Source organism: Tympanuchus pallidicinctus, unplaced genomic scaffold, assembly GCF_026119805.1.
Source record: "Tympanuchus pallidicinctus isolate F22 unplaced genomic scaffold, pur_lepc_1.0 scaffold15, whole genome shotgun sequence".
NCBI lineage: Eukaryota > Metazoa > Chordata > Aves > Galliformes > Phasianidae > Tympanuchus > Tympanuchus pallidicinctus.
This window is the reverse complement of record NW_026294669.1, coordinates 1,966,460-1,988,844: the sequence shown is the minus strand read 5'-3', so window position 1 is coordinate 1,988,844 and position 22,385 is coordinate 1,966,460. Positions and strand designations below refer to the sequence as shown.

General features: G+C 42.3%; 1 protein-coding gene across 1 annotated transcript; it reads right to left on the bottom strand.

Annotated features, from left to right (window-relative positions):
* Positions 1-4,967: 4,967 nt before the first annotated feature.
* MMADHC (metabolism of cobalamin associated D) lies at positions 4,968-17,472 on the bottom strand. The gene is made up of 7 exons (XM_052675757.1): positions 17,280-17,472; positions 15,531-15,675; positions 15,062-15,279; positions 12,662-12,767; positions 11,999-12,129; positions 9,159-9,245; positions 4,968-7,599 (listed from the first exon to the last, which is right to left on the bottom strand). The coding sequence occupies exons 1-7, from the start codon at positions 17,286-17,288 to the stop codon at positions 7,405-7,407; spliced, it is 891 nt and encodes a 296-aa protein (XP_052531717.1). The 5' UTR covers positions 17,289-17,472; the 3' UTR covers positions 4,968-7,404.
* Positions 17,473-22,385: the final 4,913 nt, after the last annotated feature.

Below are 22,385 nucleotides of genomic sequence, written 5' to 3'. Positions count from 1 at the left end.
TGACAGGCTCTTGTACCACTTGCTGCCATTTCAGGGTGTGTTTCCCCTTGACATTAATCCTTAAGTCCACACAACTCCTCCTTAGTCAACCACCATCAGCCAGTGATTTCCCAGACTGATCCAAGAACTTCACTCATTTAAGCATTGACTTTTTAAACAATTTTGTTTCCAAACACTTTTTACCAGCCTCTGCTTCGCCTGTGGGATGCCTGCATGTCACTTTCAGACCTGAACCCAAGGCCTGACTGCACTCAGAAGGGCTGCCATTACTCCTTCAGATAAACACTTCTCAGTGATGCTATGTTTTCCTGTTCTTCTGGAGGCTGATCTCTAGGTCTCTGCCATTGAGCCACAGAGCTATATTAAGGCTGGAGAAGACCTCCAGGATCCTCAAGCCCAACCCCACTCCACCACTCCATGCCCAGTGCCCACATCCCTCAGTGCCACTTTTCTGTGGTTCTGGAACACCCCCAGGGATGATGACTTCACTACTCCCCACTACTTCCCAGGCAGCCTGTGCACTATTGCTGGCACAAGCCAGGATGCTGTTGGTCCTCCTGGCCACACTGCTGGCTCATAGTCAGCAGCTGCAGACCTACACTCTCAGATCCCTTTTTCAGTTTGTGCAGCTTTCCAGCTACTCAGCCCCAACCATCACACATCCTTAGTTGTAAGAGATCCATAAGGATCACAGAGTCCAACCTCTGGCTCCACCATTCTGGTTCAAACCTGAATTTTATCAATACCTGGGTCCTAGCAGCATGCTTGCAGCTGAGGACATCCTCCTGAACGCTCTGCATGCAGCTGAGGCCTGACTGACCCCTGCAGCCCTCCCAGGCCAGGTCTGCTCTTTGAATGGTCATGTTGCACCTGATCTTAAATTAATAAATCCTCCCCGTGCAGCTTAGCATGAATATCCTCATTATAGAGCAATGCGGCACTGATCATAGCCTGAAGAGCTTTACTGAAACAATCCCACATTAATTAGAAGGCACGGCTCCCCAAAATCCCCAGCCCCAGAAAAAGTTCATGTTTCTGAAAGCTCCCCCAGCCTGGCTGGCACAGCACTTCTCTTGGAGGTGATTACTTTCCAGCTGAAGCATAACACCCAGCTGCATGAAATTTCAGTCTCATAATCCTGTTAGCTCTCCCTCACCAGAGCCTGCACTGATCAGAGCTTTGTGTTTGTGCAGCTCTTGAAATAGCAGCCTGAACCTTGCTGGAACACACTCAGAGCAAAAACAGCATTGCTAAGGGGAAATGCTGCTATTTCAGAGGCCCTGCAGCAGACAAAAGCAGTTTGCAGCTCTTAATTACTGGGGGCTTTGTATGGGTGCCAGGTGTGCATAGGGACAGGGGCTTCCCATAGGCAACGTGGATGGGTGAGCACCAAAACCACAGGGTGCACAGAGGTGGCCACAGGTAACTGCTGAGTATGTACAGGCAGTAGTGAAAAGTCATGGCTCAAACAGCACTTAAACATGTAAGCAGAACAGCTAGCTACATAGCTAGAGATATTTTTTTAATAACTTCTTTAGCATTAAGCAATAAGCTGAACAGACAGAAAGAATTTAATGAGATGAATCATCCAAAAAATGCATGAAATCTCATTAGACCACGATGTGGGAATGATGGTATCTGCAGCACACACAGAACTGCTGTTCCCTGCTGCTCCTGGCACACAGGCTGCACCAGCTGCAGCCCACTCCCCATCACCCCACTCTGCCCTCACACTGAGAAAAACATACAGAACTTCCAGAGGTAAATACAGCAGTCTTGAAAATAAATTCTAGCTTCCCAATCCCACTCCAAGGTTTAAATTCTACTGAAATTAGAAAATAACTTTCAATCAAGACATTCTAGCTTCAGCTCTCCCAAGCAGACACCACTCTAGTGGTCCTGGGATCCCCTGCAATTAACTTCTACAGCAATTTCAATTATTTTCAGAGCTAAGCACATCTTAGAGAGCACAACTTACCAAATTTAGGGGTGCACCAACTAAACAACCACATCAGCAGAGCCAGGAAGAGAGCAGGAGCTCAGAGCAGCTCTGTGCTCTGATACAAACTGGGTTGGACTGGGCACAGTGGCACAGCTGCAGCATGTTGAGCCTATTACCCACCTGTGTTCCCTGATAACCAATGGGTAAAGGAGACTTTTTTTTTTTTCTCTTACTTATTACTGCAACATAAAAACTTTTGAGATGTTTGGGATGTGATCAAGAGCAAACTATTCAATAGCAGCTACCTGGTGAAGGCACATACAGAGCATACATACACCAAGGTTAGACCTTGTGTGAGAAAACCCACACGTGCCAAAAGCAAACTGTCTCTGAAAGATATCTTAGCAGGAGATGTAAGCAGTGCTGCACGCATCCCACAGCGAGGATTTGCTCCTGACAAAGCACTGCCAGATGCTGTTGTTCCCTTAGAAACAAAGAGAACTATAATAGGGCAGGATCCTATGAAAAAGCCAACACATCACCATTCCTGCAGCTGACACAACTTGTTGCTGTTGTCACTGAGCAGCTGCTGCAAGCCTCAGGCACAAGGATGTATGTGCATATGTGCATGTAGCTCCTAGGCACCCACAGAAAGGCTCCTCTGTGCAAGTGACAGCCTGCACGAAAACTGAGACACAAAGCACATGTGCACGGCAACGTGCAACCTTGGTGCATTTAAGTGTGAGGACACATACCTTTACTAAGTGGAAATTAGCTCTGCCAGCTTCAACAAAATGATGCAGAACAGCCAGCCTCCTGTCCCCTATGGTTAGCAACACAACACCCAGGTGGTATCAGTGCAGCAAGTAGAGCTCAGGTGCTGCAGATTCTGATTGATGGGGGAAGGTCTTTGGGCAGCAGCTTCAGTAACAGGGTCAGAACTTCAGTAGTTCACCAATAACTGCAAAAAGTAGTTGGCCCAGCTTAAGTTATGCTTTGAGAGGAAAGGTGATCAATTAAAATAAACTGCTGGAATGTCACTCTGTATCAGTGTTTTTTTTTTTTGTTTTTTTTTTAAACCTTTAATTAATTTCTGGGATTAATCTACAATTAATAGCTGGAAAATACTGAATAATCTTAACACTCCTTCCTGACAAATCAGTTACATAGGTAATACATTTTCTCAAGCAAGCTCATGTGCACTCAGAATCACAGAATCACAGAATCAACTGGGTTGGAAGGGACCTCAAGGATCATGTAGTTCCAACCCCCCTGCACCCCGCACTCCCAGCACCCCATCCACGTGCAGGACACAGCCCACGCCGTAATGTTAAATACTGAGTTGGAACACTGCAATGGAAAAAAAAATAAGTAGTTAAGGCATTTGTAATAAAAACAGCTATTCATACAGAACATAAGCTATGGTTTTTGACTTTGCATAAGAAAATCTGAAAAAAATCCCCAGAACACATGAAAATGGTGTGGAAACATCCATCTTTCTAACAAAACACAGCATCCAAAAATAAGCATATATGAGATATTTCCTTTTGGATCAAGTGAGGCACTTCAGTCCTCAATTATCCTCTCACCAGTTGCATGTCTCCTCCATGAGTCAGCCTTTAACATCCCTGCTGCAATGCTAACATGCCATCTTCAAATGCAAGAGCTTCATCAGTGCCTACCAAGCATGAGCTTGGGAGCAAGAGCAGGAATTCATTTAATACACATCATCACCTTTTAAGTGGGAACATATGGTTTAATCAACTACCTAATTTCTCAAATGCTCAGTTCAAAAATAAATATGCTGAATATCTGAATTGCATTGCATCAGAAGGTTATCTCCTTACCTGAATCCATCAGACATTTCAGAAGCTTCAGCTGGGACGTGCACCTTGAAAACCAATTCCATGCTTTCTATCAACCAGCAGCTTTCATGTTTCCTTCAGTCCAGCAGGCAGATCTCACAGAGAGCTGCCCTACTGCTGCCTGAGGGGAGAGCTGACTACAAGAGCATGGTGAGTGTTCTCTGAAGGCTTGGATTATACAAATCTCTCAGAGCATAAAAATTGTATACTTCTCCATACTTCATTCAAGTTGTTTGAACAAGTGTCAACACACACACACCACAGAGATCTCTCATGTTTATGCATTTCCCCCCCACTATCTAAGATTTCTGCAATTAGTTTAGCCCAACTGAGCAGAACCTTTTAGAGCCAAACAAGCTCACAGACCAAGTTTTACATCTGTTACTGTGACAAAGCAGCTTACACCTTTGCAGCCTTACATTTCTGGATCAGCTACCTGGAGCTGTCTAGTGTTACAGCCATGCTTCCCTGCATGTTTATGAACCAGAGAATCTCTTGTTCAGTGACACTGCACTTAGCAAGAAAGGGCAACAAGCCTGCAGTCGAGATGGCAAGTCAAAGAAAAGGGGCCTTCTCCCCCAAGATACCTTTGACCTTGTGGATTACTTCGAGCACTTCAATTCCAGCCAGGTGGCTGCTGGTGGAAGGAGAATAGGGTTCTTAACTTCACAGCAGTGTAGAACTTCACCAGGATAACTGCTCACATAAGATTCTGCTATTTAAGACAAAATGCTCCATGTCATTTCTCAACTTCAGTATGAATTCTTTGAAGAGACGTTTAGCACCGTTTTCATATCTTAAGGCAACTAAGTGGCAAGTACTTCACCTACAACATTTTGCTTTAGCTTTCTGATCAGTACAAACAGTTTTTAGCCTTGCATATTTTAGGCACATCCCCTGTGTATATTAATGCCTGCAAATAACCACAGTCACAGCACTGCTCTTGTGATGCTCAGCATCACTTCAAATAGCTCGAGTTCACTGACAGGAAAACTTGTTCACTCTTCACTAAAAGTGCCATACTTTAAGAAACTCTCCCCAAGCTGATAAGAACTTCCCATAGAACATCAATCCTTGCTAAGAACAGACATAACATTGCATCAAATCTCTTTTCATTTATTTACCACAGAAAGGATCCCAACTTGTGACACTGAGCAGTGTTTCATTTGATGCTTTTTTTATTAGCAGAAGTACAGCTCATCACACTGTATTCCAAAACCTTTATTTCACAGTAGCAAATTAATGTACAATAAATCCCTTCTGATGAAAGGGAACAGAACTGAATAGTTCTAGCCTCTTTTGAGAGTTTTAGTAAGCTTTTATGTACAAGGAAATGTTAGTTAGAAAAATACCACAAAATATCTCCCCTCAACTTCTAGCATGAAATACTATCAGTGATGTCAAGGCAGAATCCCCACTATTTTCAGTGAGTTTTTTTGCCTTGGGTCAAAGCCATTTGAAAAGTTAATAAAAAAAAGAAATAAAGCAACCAAAAAATCCCACTTTTTCCAGCATGAAACTTTACAGGGTATGAACTCAGAAACTGGTGTCTCAAGTTTAATTTGGACAGCTGCCTGAAAATACACCTCAATTAAAAAAAATATATAGAAAGGCAGGTACAACAAAGTCACTGGAAGAAAACAAAGAGCACCAAGAGCCTTCAGCATAGTTAAACTATGTGAAGCATTTCACAGAAGTTTTCTAGTATTTATCCAGCTAAGTTGTCTACAATGGTGCTGTGCACTGGGACAGCAACTCTCCATCATCAAATGAGGTAACACGTACTCTGCAAAAGAATTATGCTTCAGTTGGTTCTGTACAAGGATACTCTGCAACTCCTTCAGTATTTTTTAAATCCTTTCAACAACAAGGCCAAAAAATAAAGCAGACTTTGAATATTACAACTTTCTTAGCCAGCACACAGGAGGTGAAGAGCTCATGTTCTAGAAACATGGCAGATTCCACGACAATGCAGTGAGCAAATCCTGCCTCAACAGCCACACACTTCAGCCTTGGAATGCATATAGGCTGGAGCCAACAATGGTGATGATGGCAACACAAACTGAATGGCTGGTTTGCCAGGGTGAGAATGGAAAGGCAATTGTCATTACTTCAGCAGGGAGAGCCCTCCTCAACTGCACCTCTGCAATCAGGCAGTCATTAACAAGGCCAGACACAGGCACTTGGTTAGGGTCTGGTTCTAAGCCTACTAAATAAAGCCAGCAGAAGGACTTTGGTGACAAACTGGCTTACTGAACTGGCAAACTGAACCTGAATAAGGAACAGAAACAGTACACAAGCCTAGAATATGTGCTAAGTCTAATTATTAATACTGGGGAAAAAAATGATTATTAAAAATCCCAAGCTATCTGAAAGGAAGCTAAACCTCTGAACACATCATCTTGGCAGCCATCATCCAGACAAAGGATCCATTTAATTTTGACTGAGTCAAGACTGAAAGATTTCTATTGTTGCATAAACAGCTACAGCTGTGGTATATTGCCAAACAGTCCTAAAAAGTGAATGCAGCAACATTAATTACCTAGCTTCTGTAGTGAGGCAGCTGACAGCTTTTGAGATTTCAGATGTCTTGAATTTTCCTCACTGTTTCTCCAGTAACCTCAATTGATTTGAAAGTTTTTATGTTGTCTGAAGAGACTGACTTCTTTACTGAAGCCTTCCTGCTGAAATGTTTTCTATAATTGATTGTAATTACAGCAATTGATCATAATTGCCTTTTGCTGAGGCATTTTGAAATTCCAGAGATAAATCTCAGTTGCATTAAAGTAAAAGAAAAAACAGTGAGGGTATCCAAGCATTGCCCTGTTATCTTTTTCTTTAGCCCACATCAATGTATTTGATGACCTTAAAAAATTCCAAAAGCAAGTTTAAATTACATTTACAGATATAAAATAGTTCAATATATTTAGCTAACACTGAGAAAATAAAATCACAAGCAACATGAAGACAGAAACACAAAGAGATGACTGATTCTAGAGTTAAGGCTTCTCACTGAGTCTCTGGATGTAGCAGTGACATCAGCACTTCTCTAAAGCAGTACTACTTGCAGGCAAAGATTCCTAAAAGCTTAACTTACTCTTTTTAGAGCACTGCATGAGCAATTAATTAGCCCAGTATTCACTGCTGCAGCCTTCATTAAGTTTTATATTACGAGAGAATGGTACTATTACTTGCTCCTGACCCCACTAATTCACTGCAGTAAGTAGTCATAATTTCTAGAAAATTCACTTGCATCAAGGTTTTTAAATGCAAAGAACACAGATTTGTCAGATACCAAATGACAGAACAGCTGATAATGGTAAGAGGCTATGCAGAGCTGGGTACTCAGCCAACTGAGTTTGAACTCAAAGACGAGGGAAACTCACAGCTTAAAATTCCCATGGCACATACAAGTACCTGTTAAAACAGCATCAAATAACATTCCAAATCACATGTGATGAGCATAGTCGTGAGACTAAAATAAATAGCAGATACTTTATTATCTAAAACTGTTTCAAGCGTGGTACTTTCTGACAACGCTTACGAAGAATCACCAAGGCAAAGAATGCCAAAGTCACACGGACCTGCAAAACCCTGTTAGTTCCCACTTAGTTTTCTCATGATAGGGCTGTCAGGTTCAGCGTTAGTGAAAATGCTTCCTACAACAACATGAGTACCCCAGATGTTATGACGAATAACTTTGCAGCAGCCAAGGTCATCGACAGAGAATCCAAAGTGGCGGTAGCGTTCATCTGTCTCAAACAGAGTGTTGTTTGTGTAAGGTCCAAAAAACTAGGTGGAAAAGAAGAGAGATTTTTCCTATCACTGTTTTGAACAGATGAGGGTTAACAGATCGGTAACAACACAGTCAAGTTTTAGTAGGTGTCAAAATTACCCCGTTTTAAACACAAAAGGAAAAGACAACAAGAAAAGGAAATCCAGAAATACCATCTGCATCTGTTGGAAGAAGTTGTACGTGCAGTTTGGCTTGAGACTTCTACAGACAGAGCACCCCTGCCTGTACTGGTAACCTATACTTAAGGGTTTATGATACCTTTAAGACAGACAGAGGGCTGAGGGCACATCAGCATGTCTGATTGTCTAATAAGTCAGACACACAAAACACCTTAAGTGTTTTCAAAAAATTCTGCTGCTTCTTCAGACATTAAGAAACCTATAAAACAGCAAAATTAAGACATGTGCCTTTTGAGTGAATCACTATCAAGACTCTTAACAGTAAAATCAGTGTCAATTCGAACAGGATACTACAGTTGCTTTATCTCAGAAGAAGAAGTATCTGACAGAAGCCCACTGCTGATGGATAGGTGGTGGGTAAGGATGGTGCTACTGAACTGGAACCCAAAGACAATATCCTGCTTTTATTAATCTGTAACTACTGCTTGAATGTGTTGAATTCTCATTGAAACCCTTCAACCGCCTTCTTAGCTTACAAACAAGTCCTATTAAGCCTACTTGGCTCTGCTGACACAGCAGGTCACTGCCTTTCACAGTGTTTTTAGATGTAAACTCACTAAGATGAGCTTTGCTATGAGTATGTTCAGGTATTTGACTGTTTCAAGAATAAGTTCTCAAACAAAAATGCATGTGCACGTGCTTTGATAGAAACTCAACTCTATTGTAACTTTTAAGATGCTGTCACATTTCAATGATGTCTTGCTAAGAAACTGCCAGCTCCTCATGTAATCACAGAATGGCCTGGGTTGCAAAGGAGCACAATGCTCACCCAGTTCCAACCCCCTGCTGTGTGCAGGGTGGCCAGCCAACAGCCCAGGCTGCCCAGAGCCACATCCAGCCTGGCCTTGAATGCCTGCAGGGATGGGGCATCCACAGCCTCCTTGGGCAACCTGTGCCAGTGCCTCACCACCCTCTGTGTGACATCTGTAATCTGATAATGAATTCCAGGCCATTTAATTGGAACAAGCTATTCATTTTCCCTATATAACACACATCATTAACTTATGCAAACTGTTTTGGTTGTTTTTGTTTTTTTTTTTCTTAAAGTACTAATCTACACAAACAGGCTTATTTATGGATAACCAAAAGACCTTCAGGAAGGCAAAAGCAGCTTACTGCACAGTGACAGATTTTTAGGCATCAAATTCCTACAACTCTCTAAAAACCTCATTGCTAAATAATGTTCTCTGAAGTGCCAGCTGCAGTAAGTGACACAGTACATGAAGGGTCATAACCTATCTTCCTAATTTATAAAAGGAATTATCCTATGGCAACAGCTTTGTGGCAACATGAAAAAGGTGGATTTAACCCATACAGAAGAATTCCAGTACCACTGTGAGTTCAGACAGTAGGGTTCCACACAGCACATAACTTACTGCCAGTCCTGAGGAGGGATCAATGAAGTCAGCCCAATAGCCTTCAGAACAGATTGCATAGCAGATTTCCTTGGCACCATTAATGAACTTAAAAGAAACATAAATAAGGAAGGAGATCAGAACTGTTTTATATCCAGACAGATATGTAGATAGATAGACATGGATCACACAAAATGTACTGAACACGAATCTATATGAATATGAATACTGCATAGTGAAAATGAATTCTTGTTCTCTGCTAGTAAATGAGAAATTTGGTACACTTTCAGCAAAAATATTAAGAATATTAAGGCAATTAAAATTAATGGCATATATTAAATTAGTCCAACCATACAAGGTTTTTAAGTGTTCCTTGTGCCAGTCAGTAATGTATTACCAGCTTGTGTAATTACTCTGATTATTCATGCAGATTGCAGTCATACTTGTTACCCTCTCCAAGAAGCCAAGTATTACTTCAACAGAATAAAAAAATCTCACCTGAACTCCACATAGTCCAAACATGGCACTATATATTTATACAAAAATACAGTTTTGCTATTAGATCTGCTCTTAGTTAGCAGGAAAATACCAACACAGTGCTGGCAGCACGAACACACAACTGCAAATGATCTTTGCAGAATGTTTTAGTTCAGCATCATGACAGCAAACAGTTTAAGTACTTGTTTGTTGGGGTTTTTTTTCTTCCTTTTTACACCAGTCTACACCAATTCTCTTGTAGTATTTGATTCTTGGTCAGGATGAACAACACTTTCACTATTAGACAATCGAAGTTGGTTTATTTACAACAGAGGATACCAGCTGATGTTTATGAAAATATATATTAAGTAACGTACCAAGAAGTTCCCTATTCTCTAATGCCTCACCACAAACCTCCCTTTGGAGAAACACCTTACAGAAATCACTACATTTTTATAGCAATCAAGCACCTAAACTTAAAGCTGACATTACAACACAAGGCACAAGAAAATTACATCAGCTATAGATTACACAGCATATTTTTGCACAGATAAATGAACAAGAACACAAGACCTCAGCTATGTGCTTTTAATCACCTAGATCAGCAGTTTCCAATCCATGTGAGGACAGGAATTCACAGAGTAACTTCTCAAGAAGTCTGCAAAGGTGAATGAGAACCCTCCCCCCAAAGCCTCAAGATACATGATGACTCTAGAACTGCCCATGCACTGAGGAAAGCACATCCAGATACAAGAATCTGAACAGCTAAACGCACTGATCTGGAGAAAAGAAGATATAGAATTCATGTAGCTTCCTTGAAACACAACGGAGTTTTCCTAATCTCATAAAAAGACATACCTCTAACTTCAGAATAAATTAACACTTTATTTACTCTCATTTTGTTGCCTGACAAGTTTGAGGTACAAAGAGTATTATTTTCAGTCAGCCTCATCCTCTAAGAGGCCCAAAACAAGGAGGTTTATCCTTTATAGTAACCAGATCTACACCTTGAGGTCTGATGGCTCTGAAGATTAGCCCTAAACACAAGCAAACCATCTGAAGACAGCATTTAAGGCATTACATTTCTGATACAACACTAGATCAAAAGATGCAGCGTAACAAACCCACTGCAAACTCTTAGAGCAGTGTTAGTAACCACTTGACATTCACCACTGTAAATGCTCAGACCTGGCTGTAAATAATCCTCATTACTTCAACACAAGTCTCTCACATTAAATTAGTATCTTTAATGCAACTTCTAACCATTTATGAAGCAAACAAACAGACCATTTTCCTGTGACCTTGCTGTTAGTAACCTTTAGGCCAGGAGGTTACAGTTAACATCCCAGAACTCCTACAGTGACTATATTAGACTTGACAGGGAGGTGCACAAGGAAGAAAGATGCCAATTAACATATAATTAGACCAGATTACAATGCCAAAGATCAACAGACCATACATAATTCAAAGAGAACACCATACTAAAATGAAGGGAATTTTAATTTGTGTGTAATTTTTGTGTTGATACTGCAGACTGCTTGTTTCTTTTAGTGGTAACCCAAACAGTGCTCTCTACAGAATACACCTGCAATTTATGAAGCTGTAAAGGGCATTAAAACCTGAATCTGACCCTCAGCACATAGATGAAAATCCTATCACTTTTTTTTTTTTTTTTTTAAATATATATATATTTTTTTTTAAATTACAAGTAACACATGAAAATGCTGGTTTTTAAGGTGCCAGGAAAAAGAAATGCCAGCAGTGGCAAACAGTGACACCTGCTGGAGCAGGTACAAAACAATCTTTAGAATGAGAAGCAAAGCTATTTTCAGAGAGGCATCTAGTGGCAAGAGGGCATCAAGACAGCATTCACGAGGCTGGTTAGCATTTGATTCACTGTTACTGATACCCAGACTAAAAGATGTATCTGTTACCAGAACGAGGAAACTGAGCAACCACCTGTGTAAGTGAGGATGCATGAAGTCCATGCTTGAATTTTAATTACACCACCACCAAAAAAGAGAAAAGCAGAAAAATGCTACAAAACACAGTGTACTAAAGTGGGAGAAAGGTGAGAAAATACTTGCTGTCCTTTGAGACAACAACAGATGCTTGATGTATTGCTTTACCACTCCACAACATACACAGTTGACTCTACCTGCTATAAAGAATTCAATTGTTTTGTGAGAAATTTCAAGTGGAATAATAATATAATGGAGTTTGAAAAAAAGAAGTTGTCTCTATTTAATCAGACAGCAGACAGGATTAGCTCAAAGGTGCAATAATGTATATTCCTACCAGAGCTGCAAGCTAAGCAGGATATACATATAATACACAGAAGATTAATCTGCAAAGGTAAAATGACACCTGTGTCAACTACTCACATTTTCTAACAGCATTTCTCTCTCATCTTCCACTTCTTGACTCCATACAGTCATGTCATTTTTAGTCTTCTGGGTAACAGTCAGTACTGTTAAATGGTTGGCATTCACTTCTGGAAACATGGATTCGAAGTCTAAAAGTGAAACAAGTATTTTATGGCTTGCTCTTGAACATTTTTCAGTTTTGGATAAATTACCAAACCTAATTCAAATTATTAGCAAATCAGTATCATCAGTAATTATCAGAACTTTGAAGTGAAGGAACTCCAGTTCTCTGCATGAGGTTTTCTGGTTAAGCCAGAAAATTTCACACACATTCATTTTTTACTTTAAACCTTTCAGTGGAAAAATCCCAGATCTGCTTTTGACTGCTCTTAGGACAGAGCAGTATTCACAGAAAGGGCCCAAACCATCAAGATTCTCTTCCTACATCATTTACCACAGCACAGCACTAAGTTCTGTATGAAACTCAAAGCATCAACAGCAAAAATCCAGCATTCATTTTACACACCCTTTTCTTTTGTGAAATACAAACTTTGGACTTCCTTATTCTGTGATACATTCTGCAAGGTCCATTTCACCAAAGCCCTTACTGACATATTCTTACTTTTAAAGAAGTTTGTTCTCTGTATAGAAATCATCCAAGAAAGTTAACCTTCTTTATACCTTTCCGTAGCAGCTCAGGACAAGCTTGTACTGCACATTCCACTTTTGCATTTTCAAAATACATTTCAGCATTATTTACTTGCTGTTTCTGTGGAACATCAGAACCCTGAGGGAAAAAAAAAATAATTAACTTTCCTGCTCTTTAATATACAACAGGAATATCATCACATAGTGGCATACTAGTCTATATTTTTAGTATGCCTACTCCACAAGTCTCACAGAAAGATGATTTGCTATCACTTACAACTTGTTCCAACTTTACATATTAAAGTTAGCCCATTATCTGAACAGAAATTCTGCATTTTCTTCTAACAGCACTATCCAAAACCTTAATCAAGAGGGAAACTTTTGAAAAAGATCCATTTGAAGCAACAGCCTGCAAGCATTTGATACAAAAGCAATTGACAGATTTCAGACATGTGCACATCACCTGAGCCAGAGTAAAACCTGGAAGCTACACAACAGCTCAACAGCTCTGAGCTTCCAGTAATTTCAGCTATAGCTAAAATTGCAGCCTGCAAAACAGAGCTGTGGTATCTTGAAATAACAAACTGGTTTGCAATACCAATCTTATTTCCTGTAGTTTCTAAAAAAACACCTTATTCTTGAGGGTACATTAAACACCCAGCACTGTAAGTCAGATACACAGAATCTAAGCTTCTAATGTCCTTAAGAAAGTACTGAAAACAGTTACTATCCAAAGCTGGCAGCTATGGAACATGGGTGCAGAATCCTTATGCACAGATTTAGTAGCTATAACTTTGCCTTAATATTCAAGAAAATGCAGCAGCTTGAGACTGAAGTGCTGAGTCCCACCTAACACCAGTTTGTAACTGCAAGTTCACCCTAGAAGAAACGATTTCCCTGAACACACAGCATAGCTGACTTTTTTTATTCTATAAATCAACAGTGGTAGGAAAAAAAAGAACCAAACATGTACACCAACAACAGATATTAGAAGCACTTCAATACATACATTTCCACATGTATTTTGCATTATGATTGTAAAGTCATTGGGACAGAGCAGCTGGTACTTCGAGCCTGGCAAACCATGCAGTTATGATGCTAAATCATTTCTTCCTAATCACTGGCTGCTTCCCTTACTGAGAATGGTAATGTAATGGCTGATTTCTATTTCTTGTCTTCAGCTCCCATTCTATCCAGCTAAAGACAACTCATAGTACACACACTTGCCACCTACACTATAATTAAGGGGCTACAGCCATTTTCCAAAGAGCTATACTATATTTCCATATTAATGGGCTGCCAGGCTCATTTATATTAGTTTTATGCAAACAATACTCCTCTGACTGTTCAAGCACAGGACCTTGAGCTTCAGCAGCACCAAGTTTTTCTCCTGCCTGCTGTAGCAAGCCATGGGAGGATTTTGTACTCAATCCAGATCTGGGTCTTCTCTAGAAGCAGTTCAGCATTTCCACTAGCTAAGCACTGCTCATGAATTCCTGAGCAACACTGGTATTAAACAAGCTGATTCTTGTTAACTGCCTTCTGAATAACAGTTGTGAAACCTTTCCAGTTTCTCCATTCCATCTGGTCAGCAGCAGGTGCACTGATGACTTCATTATACAAGTAATCTTTCTAGAATGCAGACGTGCCATCAGTGCACCTGGTTTCTGTTAAGTAAACCAAAGGCTAGGTGTTTGTTGGGTTTTTTTTGTTGGTCTTTCAACTGAAGTTATGATTCATACACACTGAAAACAGACTTTTGGGAACTCACCAGAAGCTTACGTTTTCTCAGCAGTTTGGAATACGTTACATTTAAAAAGAAAACACTACACAGCATTTTCACAACAGAGATTTACTAGCTGACTTCTGAAGTTTGAACATGTCAAGAACTCAGAGATTGGAAAGCTGAGTCAGCAGCTAGTAGCAATAAACATTTGTTGAGACAGTCTGACCACGCAAGTCAAACTAGCAATTAACAACCTGCCTGTCATTAACATGGCATCTGACTGGCTGCAAGCTTTGCCATTGCCAAAATGTATTCTCACACTGAGACCTGAGGTTGAGCTACATTGGTCTGCTTCTCACATCTGAATTCCACTGGAGTCAGAACCAAACAGGCAGGTTTGAGTACACTCTAATCTAAGCAAGGCCAAATACATTAGATGAAATACTTAAGTAAGGAACTACCACTCTTATTTGATAAAAGGTGGTGAGACTTTGCAAGCAGTACATTTTGATACAGAAGTTTTCATACAACCACAGAAGTCACGAGGTTCTACACAGGCTTCCTTACCTCACCTGAAGCACATCTTTTAAAGCCACCTGGAACATCAGGAATATCTTTTTACAGAAGGAAGACACAATGACTGTGTTTCTCTTGGACAAGAAACATCAGCTTTGCACAGAAGGTTGTATCACAGAATCTGTTCTTACCTGAAATTCATTTATGTATTGTGCCATTACAAATTCATGCCTTTCATTTGGTGAAGGTTCTGCTAATATATCAGGCAGACTTTTTGAGGCTTGGCTTTTCCTCTGGGCAGCAGTACCATTTAGGTGACAGTCAAAACCAATATTACCAGGCAACTGGAATCTCTGGTCCTGAGGACCAAATGGACCCATCACTTCATCGGGCCATACGGTTCTTGGACCTGTAAAAGTCAAGGCTTTGCTTTAGTCCTTGTGTTATTTAACAGGAAATTTAGAAAAAAAAAAAAAAAGAAAAAGAAAAAAAGAAAAGCTCAAATATTTTTATTCGCTCACAGTCACAAAACCAAGGCAACCAGAACACAGGTAAGTGTCCTGCCACAATAGAAACACACTTCAGAATTCCTAGTTTGATATGGAGTGTACAATTCTGATAGCACATCAATTGAAAGAAAATGAATTTGCTTGCTCTTACATAAGTCAGGAGGTGTAGCAGCAACATGAGGCTCGTCTGAGCCAGAGGAACCTGCTGTAGAAAAAGCCTTGGGATTTACAACTCTTTTGACTAAGGAATAAAACCCTGGTAGGTAGGTGACCAATCTTGCTCTGTTACAGAGCACCTGAGAAGACAAAAACAAAAGCAAGTATTATATACTGCTAACAAAATTACTAGTTCACGTACAATTCTGTATATCATGAAACCTCACTCCATAATTAAAACCGTAAGTTAACTATCAGCAATTATTTTTGTAACATAGCAATTTAAAAATATATTATTTTTTTTCCTCTTTTTCTAGTAATAGTTTTCTAAGACCTCTGCCCTGAAAACTAGCACAAACATCAGCTGGCCCATACTCACACTTCTTAAAAGGCTTGAGGGGACACCAGATAACACTACAGATAGATCTTGTGTCTTTCCTCTCAAAGCACACATATGTGCATACACACTCTTCTTTGGCAGCAAAGCACACATATCAACAGCTCCAAAGGATGCAGGGAGACATGCATACCAAAACAGGTGGGTATGGTAATTTCTACTTCTGTATTTTGCACTTGAAATCCATAAATATTTAACATGTGCAAAACTTAAGCTGGTGCAATCCATGTTAGATTCGCAAACTCAGCACATTCACGTATTTATAAACAAGCATTACTGCAAACAGATTAGTTCAGCACCCTGGGCAAGCTGCCAACGAGCCATAAAACCTTTATGAATTCTGCTGTCTTGAGATACACCAGCAAATCTGCTTTACGCCACGGCCTTATGCCATCTACATAACTATTAATTGCTATCAGAAGCTGATTCAGTCAGGTGGCAAACAGAAAATGATGCAATACTATCTCCCTCTACATGCAAACAGCCTTAAAAAAGGAGCTCCGAAGAGCCATTAGTGCTTCAAGGTGACGAGCAGCTCTGAAACTCAACGAGAGGAACAGGCTGCCCAAGGAGGCTGTGGATGCCCCATCCCTGCAGGCATTCAAGGCCAGGCTGGATGTGGCTCTGGGCAGCCTGGGCTGCTGGTTGGCGACCTGCACATAGCAGGGGGTTGGAACTGATGAGCAACGTGGTCCTTTTCAACCCAGACCATTCTGTCATTCTATGATTCGCTCTATGATTGTATCTTCAGCAGTGCACACAGCAACTGTTACTTGTGTTTGTTTCTTAAATAAGAAATATGCAAGTGCCATGATAAAACTGTCAAATCTAACCTATTTTTTTATACTTCAAAAAAACACGGATGACTTTCCTGATGCACATCTGTAACAAGAGTAACAGTTGTGTTAACGCTGATTCACCCCACAGGGAGATGCTGGCATCGCACACACGGAGCGCGATGGGACATCCCAAGTTGGAAGGGACCCAGCTGGACACAGCACTGTGACACAGCCGCGTGGATTCTGCCCAGCTCTGCAAATATTTACACGCCTGATATTGCACCACTGAAAAACACCCCGAGATCAAGGTTCTACAGCGGCCTGCGTGGCAGAACGAGGCCAGCGACGGCTGCTGCCCCTCAGCCTGAACTCGAGCACTTCGCTTTAACTCACGGCTTTAAAACCAGAACCGGGCGCGCCTCCGCCCTCACTCCAACTGAACCGCAGCAGTTCGGAGACTCAGCTGGAAGGAGGAGGACGATCCCATCGCCCTGCAGTAAGACGCAGCGGGGTACGACCAAGGCCCGCAACCAGGGCCGCAACCCCGCACCGGGCCCGGCTTACTCACGTTGGCCATGGCAGACTCTCGGCAGCCCCTCGCCCAGCGCTCCGGCTCCCCCCTGCAAGAGAAGCGAACGCAGCGTCCTCTGAGGCCCTGCACAGACCAGTCGGCACCGGGCCGCTCCCCTCTCAGGTCTGCCCCCCGCTCCCCCCTCACACGGCTCGGCACAGCGGGAGCTGACAGCAGCCCCACACCGCGCTTCCTACAAAATGGCGGAAGCCGCTCCCGCCCCGCCCGCACCCCCTCGGCCGCCAGACCTGAGCAGCCGCTCGCTGAGCCATCGATCAGCGGTGGGGCGGGTGTTTGAAGCGGGGATAGGGCGGCGCGGCGAGCGGGCCGGCAATCGATTGGTCGGGGCTGGACTCCCATAGGAGAGGGCCTGGCCCGAGTGGGGCACGTAGGGCTGTGCGGGGGTACGCAATGCCACGTCGGTGCGGTAGGGGGCAGCAGTGCGGCGCGGGGAGCTGAGGGGCTGATGCTGAGCAGAAACGGGCGTTTTGCTGGAAAAACTGTGGGCAGAGGGATGGCCTCTGCAAAGATGTGGTGTATGAAATAGGAATAAAGCCCTTCTAAAGAGAGCCAGAGGTGTGCTGTTGTTTGTTTTTCCCTCCTTGCTTCGTGTTTCCACCCAGAGGGTGGTGAGGCACTGGCACAGGTTACCCAAGGAGGCTGTGGATGCCCCATCCCTGCAGGCATTCAAGGCCAGGCTGGATGTGGCTCTGGGCAGCCTGGGCTGCTGGTTGGTGACCTGCACACAGCAGGGGGTTGGAACTGGGTGAGCACTGTGCTCCTGTGCAACCCAGGCCATGCTGTGATTCTATGTGCAGCCCCCTGCCTTTATGTCCAAGTTCAGCCCATTTGCTTTGCCCAGTATCTTACCTTCCCATAAATCTCCCCTGGAAAGGAGGAGAGCTTTGTAGCCAGCTGAAAACTCGGTATTTTGTTTTCAGGTGCCTTTTTCATCCTTTTTCCAGGACTGCGATTTAATTTAGATCATGAGTTCTTTGAGGCACAAGCCTCTCTACTTGCGTACGTGGAAACTGCTGTGCATGCTAATGGAACAATTTAAATACTGAATTAAAAATGTCAGGGGAGAGGAGCCCCAAACCCGACCTCCTTTAAAGCTGATATAAAAGAGCTGTGTCGCTGTTTGCTTCTGCAGGAGTGGGAAAACACGCAAGCCACACTGGAATACGAAGATTAAGACCCTTCTTTCTTATTTTTTGCCACTTCTTTGCTGTCTTTTCAAAGCAGTGATGTTGGTTAAGGGAAGGGAAATTTAATCTCTCACCTTCAAAATAGAAGATTGAGTGTTCAAATCGCAGCTTAATTTGCTCTGTTGTGATTTCATGTGTTATAAAACATCTTTCTGGGCAATATTTGTTTTTGCTTTGCCGCTGGGTTGCTAGCATAAACCAGTTCTAAAGGTTTGAATACATAATAGATAAAAATAAGAGCAAGAAAGTATTTTTTCTTGCTAACAGTAATAATAAATAATATTTAGCCCTACAATGTTCTTACTTTAATAAACTTCTCCTTTCTTTTTTAGGAGCATGACAGAATTCAATCACAGGCTATGTTTTGCACCAGAGATGTACAGCATTGCAGTTTTCATGTTTTGGATTTTTTTCATGGGAACATTTGCTCACTCTTGCAAGCTTCCCAGCTATAAATTCAAAGCTAGCACACTTAGTTCTCATTTGTGTCTAAATTAAATATTCATGCTGAATCTGAACTTCAGGGAAAGAAATCCTAGAGAAACATAACTTTAAGTATTTGCAGAATGCCGTTTATTTTGTCTAATAGGAAAGCATTCTGGATTACTTTCAGTCTGTATTGACTTGTCCTCAAGCAATCCCCATTTTTCCTCTCTCCAGGGTTAGCACTTCAAGATACTCCAATCAATCAATGAGTTATCATACCCCGAAGTTTGTGGCCTGAATTCATAAACATTAATTTCAATAAAGTTTCTACCTCTATTCAAAGGAGACTACAAAATCAAACGATCCAATTACAGATTTATCAAATATTAATCATGAAAATCTCCCAGATCTTTTGGAGGCCAACATTCTTCTTCCCTGGTGTCAGGAAAGTAATTAGCAGCTGGCTTTGATTAAATTCTTCCCTCGGAGATTACTCTCCTCAGTTTGAGAGAGAAAAAGGAATGCATACATGATGATACCTAAATCCTCAGTTTAATTTTTTGTGCGTGTGTGTGTGAAAAAATACACGTACGTTCTATTGACTGATCACTTATTCTTTCTATGAAGACAGGAGAATCTCAGCCTGCCCAGGAACCTGGAGCAGGTTTATTGGTAAAACCTGCAGTGCACAGCCTGGCTTTCCACGCTGTGTTCCTGAGATGGTCTTGTTCCTTCTCAGCCTCCTCCTTGGTGACAGTGGCTTCTTGGTGGTTTGGACAGGATGTGGCCTGGGAAAGAGTTCTAGCAGGAGGCATACCAGGGGAAACTTCCCAGTCAGTGCTCTGCTCTGCCCAAAACCCAAACTCTAAGCTCTGGCTGATGTTCACCATCTCCAAACCTGCTGGATTTCCTGATCTGCAAGCAGAGGAGTCAGAAATGCCTCCAAAAAGAAGTTTTGGCAGCTAAGGCAAACCAAGGATGAATCTTCAGCTCTTCTTACCCTTTCCAGGGCCCAGGGAAAATGAGGAAACACCATCCTTGAAGGTCTGCATTGCTGGGGTTGGGCTGGAGTCTTCCATACATCCAGAATGGAAATACTGCATTTCCTGTCTTCAGGTGCATCTGTTCTCATGAAAATCAACAGACTTCTCACACAAACATCAAATGCTCCCAGCCACTTTAGCATCTGTGAGCCAGCCAGCACCTGCATGGCTATGGCTGGGTGTGGTGGCTTCAGAGTCTGCTTGGCTCCGTGATACTGCTGCCACTGTGTGCTGCCTTGAGTTACAAGAACGTCCATTTCTGTACTATTTCTGAAATGCGTATGTTGATACATAAAGCCCAGCTGTGAGACCATCTGTTCTCACTTTTTGGAGCAACAGGACTGCAATCAATACCTCTCCATCCTCATCTTTATTCATTAGTTGGAAGGTTAAATATTTTTAATCCTGTTCAAACAGAGCCTATCGGAATTTTTCCATGAGCTGTAGAGTTGCAGCTTGTGTTTTTTGCAGAGGGTGATAATGCACTGGAACAGGTTGCCCAAGGAGGCTGTGGATGCTCCATCCCTGCAGGCATTCAAGGCCAGGCTGGAGGTGGCTCTGGGCAGCCTGGGCTGCTGGTTGGTGACCTGCACACAGCAGGGGGTTGCAACTGGGTGAGCAATGTGCTCCTTTTCATCCCAGGCCATTCTAGGATTCTATGATTCTTTTGCCTGCTTTCCCACAGCCAGGGCTTCATCCTTTCTGTGGGTCCTTGCTGCTTACATGGCCCAGTGCACCTTGTGCTTAACGGGGTGTAATTCATCTGGAGGCAGCAGAACATACCTGACTGTGAGAGCAGTGATGTTTTTGTTGTAGACGCTTATCTTCCTACTGCAAAAGCTTGTTAAGTGTTCATAAAAATAATGAGATATTCTTTATTCCTGTTGTACTTATACAAGAAACCTTAAAAAGTGCTGTAAAGTATCTCCATTTCTGTGCAACAATGAACGGGGCTGGTGCTTGCAATTTACCTAATGGCATCCATTAAACTTCATTAGGACTTTGTTAAACTGCAATTCAGATCATTGACATTGATTTTTGATCTCTAAAACCCGCTCGCAGCAAATCCGTCACTGAGCATACCGAGAGCCAGCCTGCTCTTGGTCTCAATCCCATTCCCTGTGCCTCCAATGTGCTTCATAAATGAGGGCAGGGGGAGGTGGAGGGTCCCCACCTGCAGCCCCTGACGTTAGGAGAGCTGTGGGTCTGCTTGCAAGGCTCAGCCCTGCACTCCTGCTCTTTGCATTGATGCACTTCAGCCATCTCTCTGCATCACCTGTGTGTGTCACTGCACAGCAGAAAACTTCTAATCTTTAAGCTCTAATTCAGCCTCTTTGTTTATTTGCTTAATTCCCTGCTTTTCCTTTTTTTTTTTTTTTTTTTTTTTGGATATACAAGTGTGGCTCGCCCTTCACTTGCCCTGCTGAGCCCTGTGTTTGAAATGAGGAGCGTGTTCCTGAGTGCTAATGAAATAGTGATGAAGTAGAAGGAAAGAAACGTTTTAACATACTCTTTTTCTAGAAAAGTAAACATCCTCTGGCTATAGGAAGGGTAAACTTCCCCTGGAAATGTGTGTTTATATGAACAATCTCTTTTCTTCTGGCATTTCCAGATACGAGGCTGGGAGATTTGTTCACTCTCTCTGGGAAAATGACTTTTTAGTAAGTGGTGCAAATGCACGAGATTAATCTTCGCATGGATTGTTTTCTTTTTGGAAAGACACCCCCAGGATTTGTTTCCATGAACCTGAAAGGGATTTCCTCCTTTATCTCTGAGCACTGCTCTGTGGCTCCTTCAGTTTTCTTGCTCCAAATGCATCTCTGAAGGGAACAGATGGAGGAAGTGAACATTTCCCCGATAACCAACTTGGGTCCAACTCAGCTGCAGCTTAGGGATCTTTGCTGCAAACCTGTATGGCCCCAGCATACTCCCCCTCTCTGCACACTACCAGCTTATATTTTCTTCAAAGAGAGACATTTATCAGTGCTATTAAACTGGGATGTGTGGTTATCCAAACCCACCTGAGCTGGGTGTTACTGCATCTCAGTTCTTATTGTTGCTTTTAATATTCTATTGAGGAGGGACACACTGAGCTTTGAAAAACCATTACTTTGCCTGGAGCGCCCTTTGTGTAACCTGGATTTGTTCCATGCAGGGCTTGAACATGGAAAAGGACAGTTTTTCATCAGGACTACATGTCCTGTTCTGCTTAACCGAAGTCCAGCTGTCCTGGTCTTGGATGGAGAGATCCAAGGAGGAGGTAGAGCTCTCCCTACAGGTCTCCTGGTGGGAGTACAGTGGGCTCGGTGGGCTCCAAGCCCTGGCTCTTGGCCACAATGGTCCTCAGCCTTCATCTGCTCTGAAATGTGGTCCTCTGGGCGCTTGCCTTGGGGCCTGCGTGCCAGATGTGCTAAGTGGCAGGGAAG

Bases quoted from the DNA above. Each gene is read 5' to 3' on its own strand.
- MMADHC (XM_052675757.1), bottom strand. The intron at 15,280-15,530 runs GTAAGAGCAAGC...TGACTTTTACAG, and splicing joins TGCTACACCTCCTGACTTAT to GTCCAAGAACCGTATGGCCC. The intron at 12,130-12,661 runs GTATAAAGAAGG...TTTCACTTTTAG, and splicing joins TCCTGAGCTGCTACGGAAAG to ACTTCGAATCCATGTTTCCA.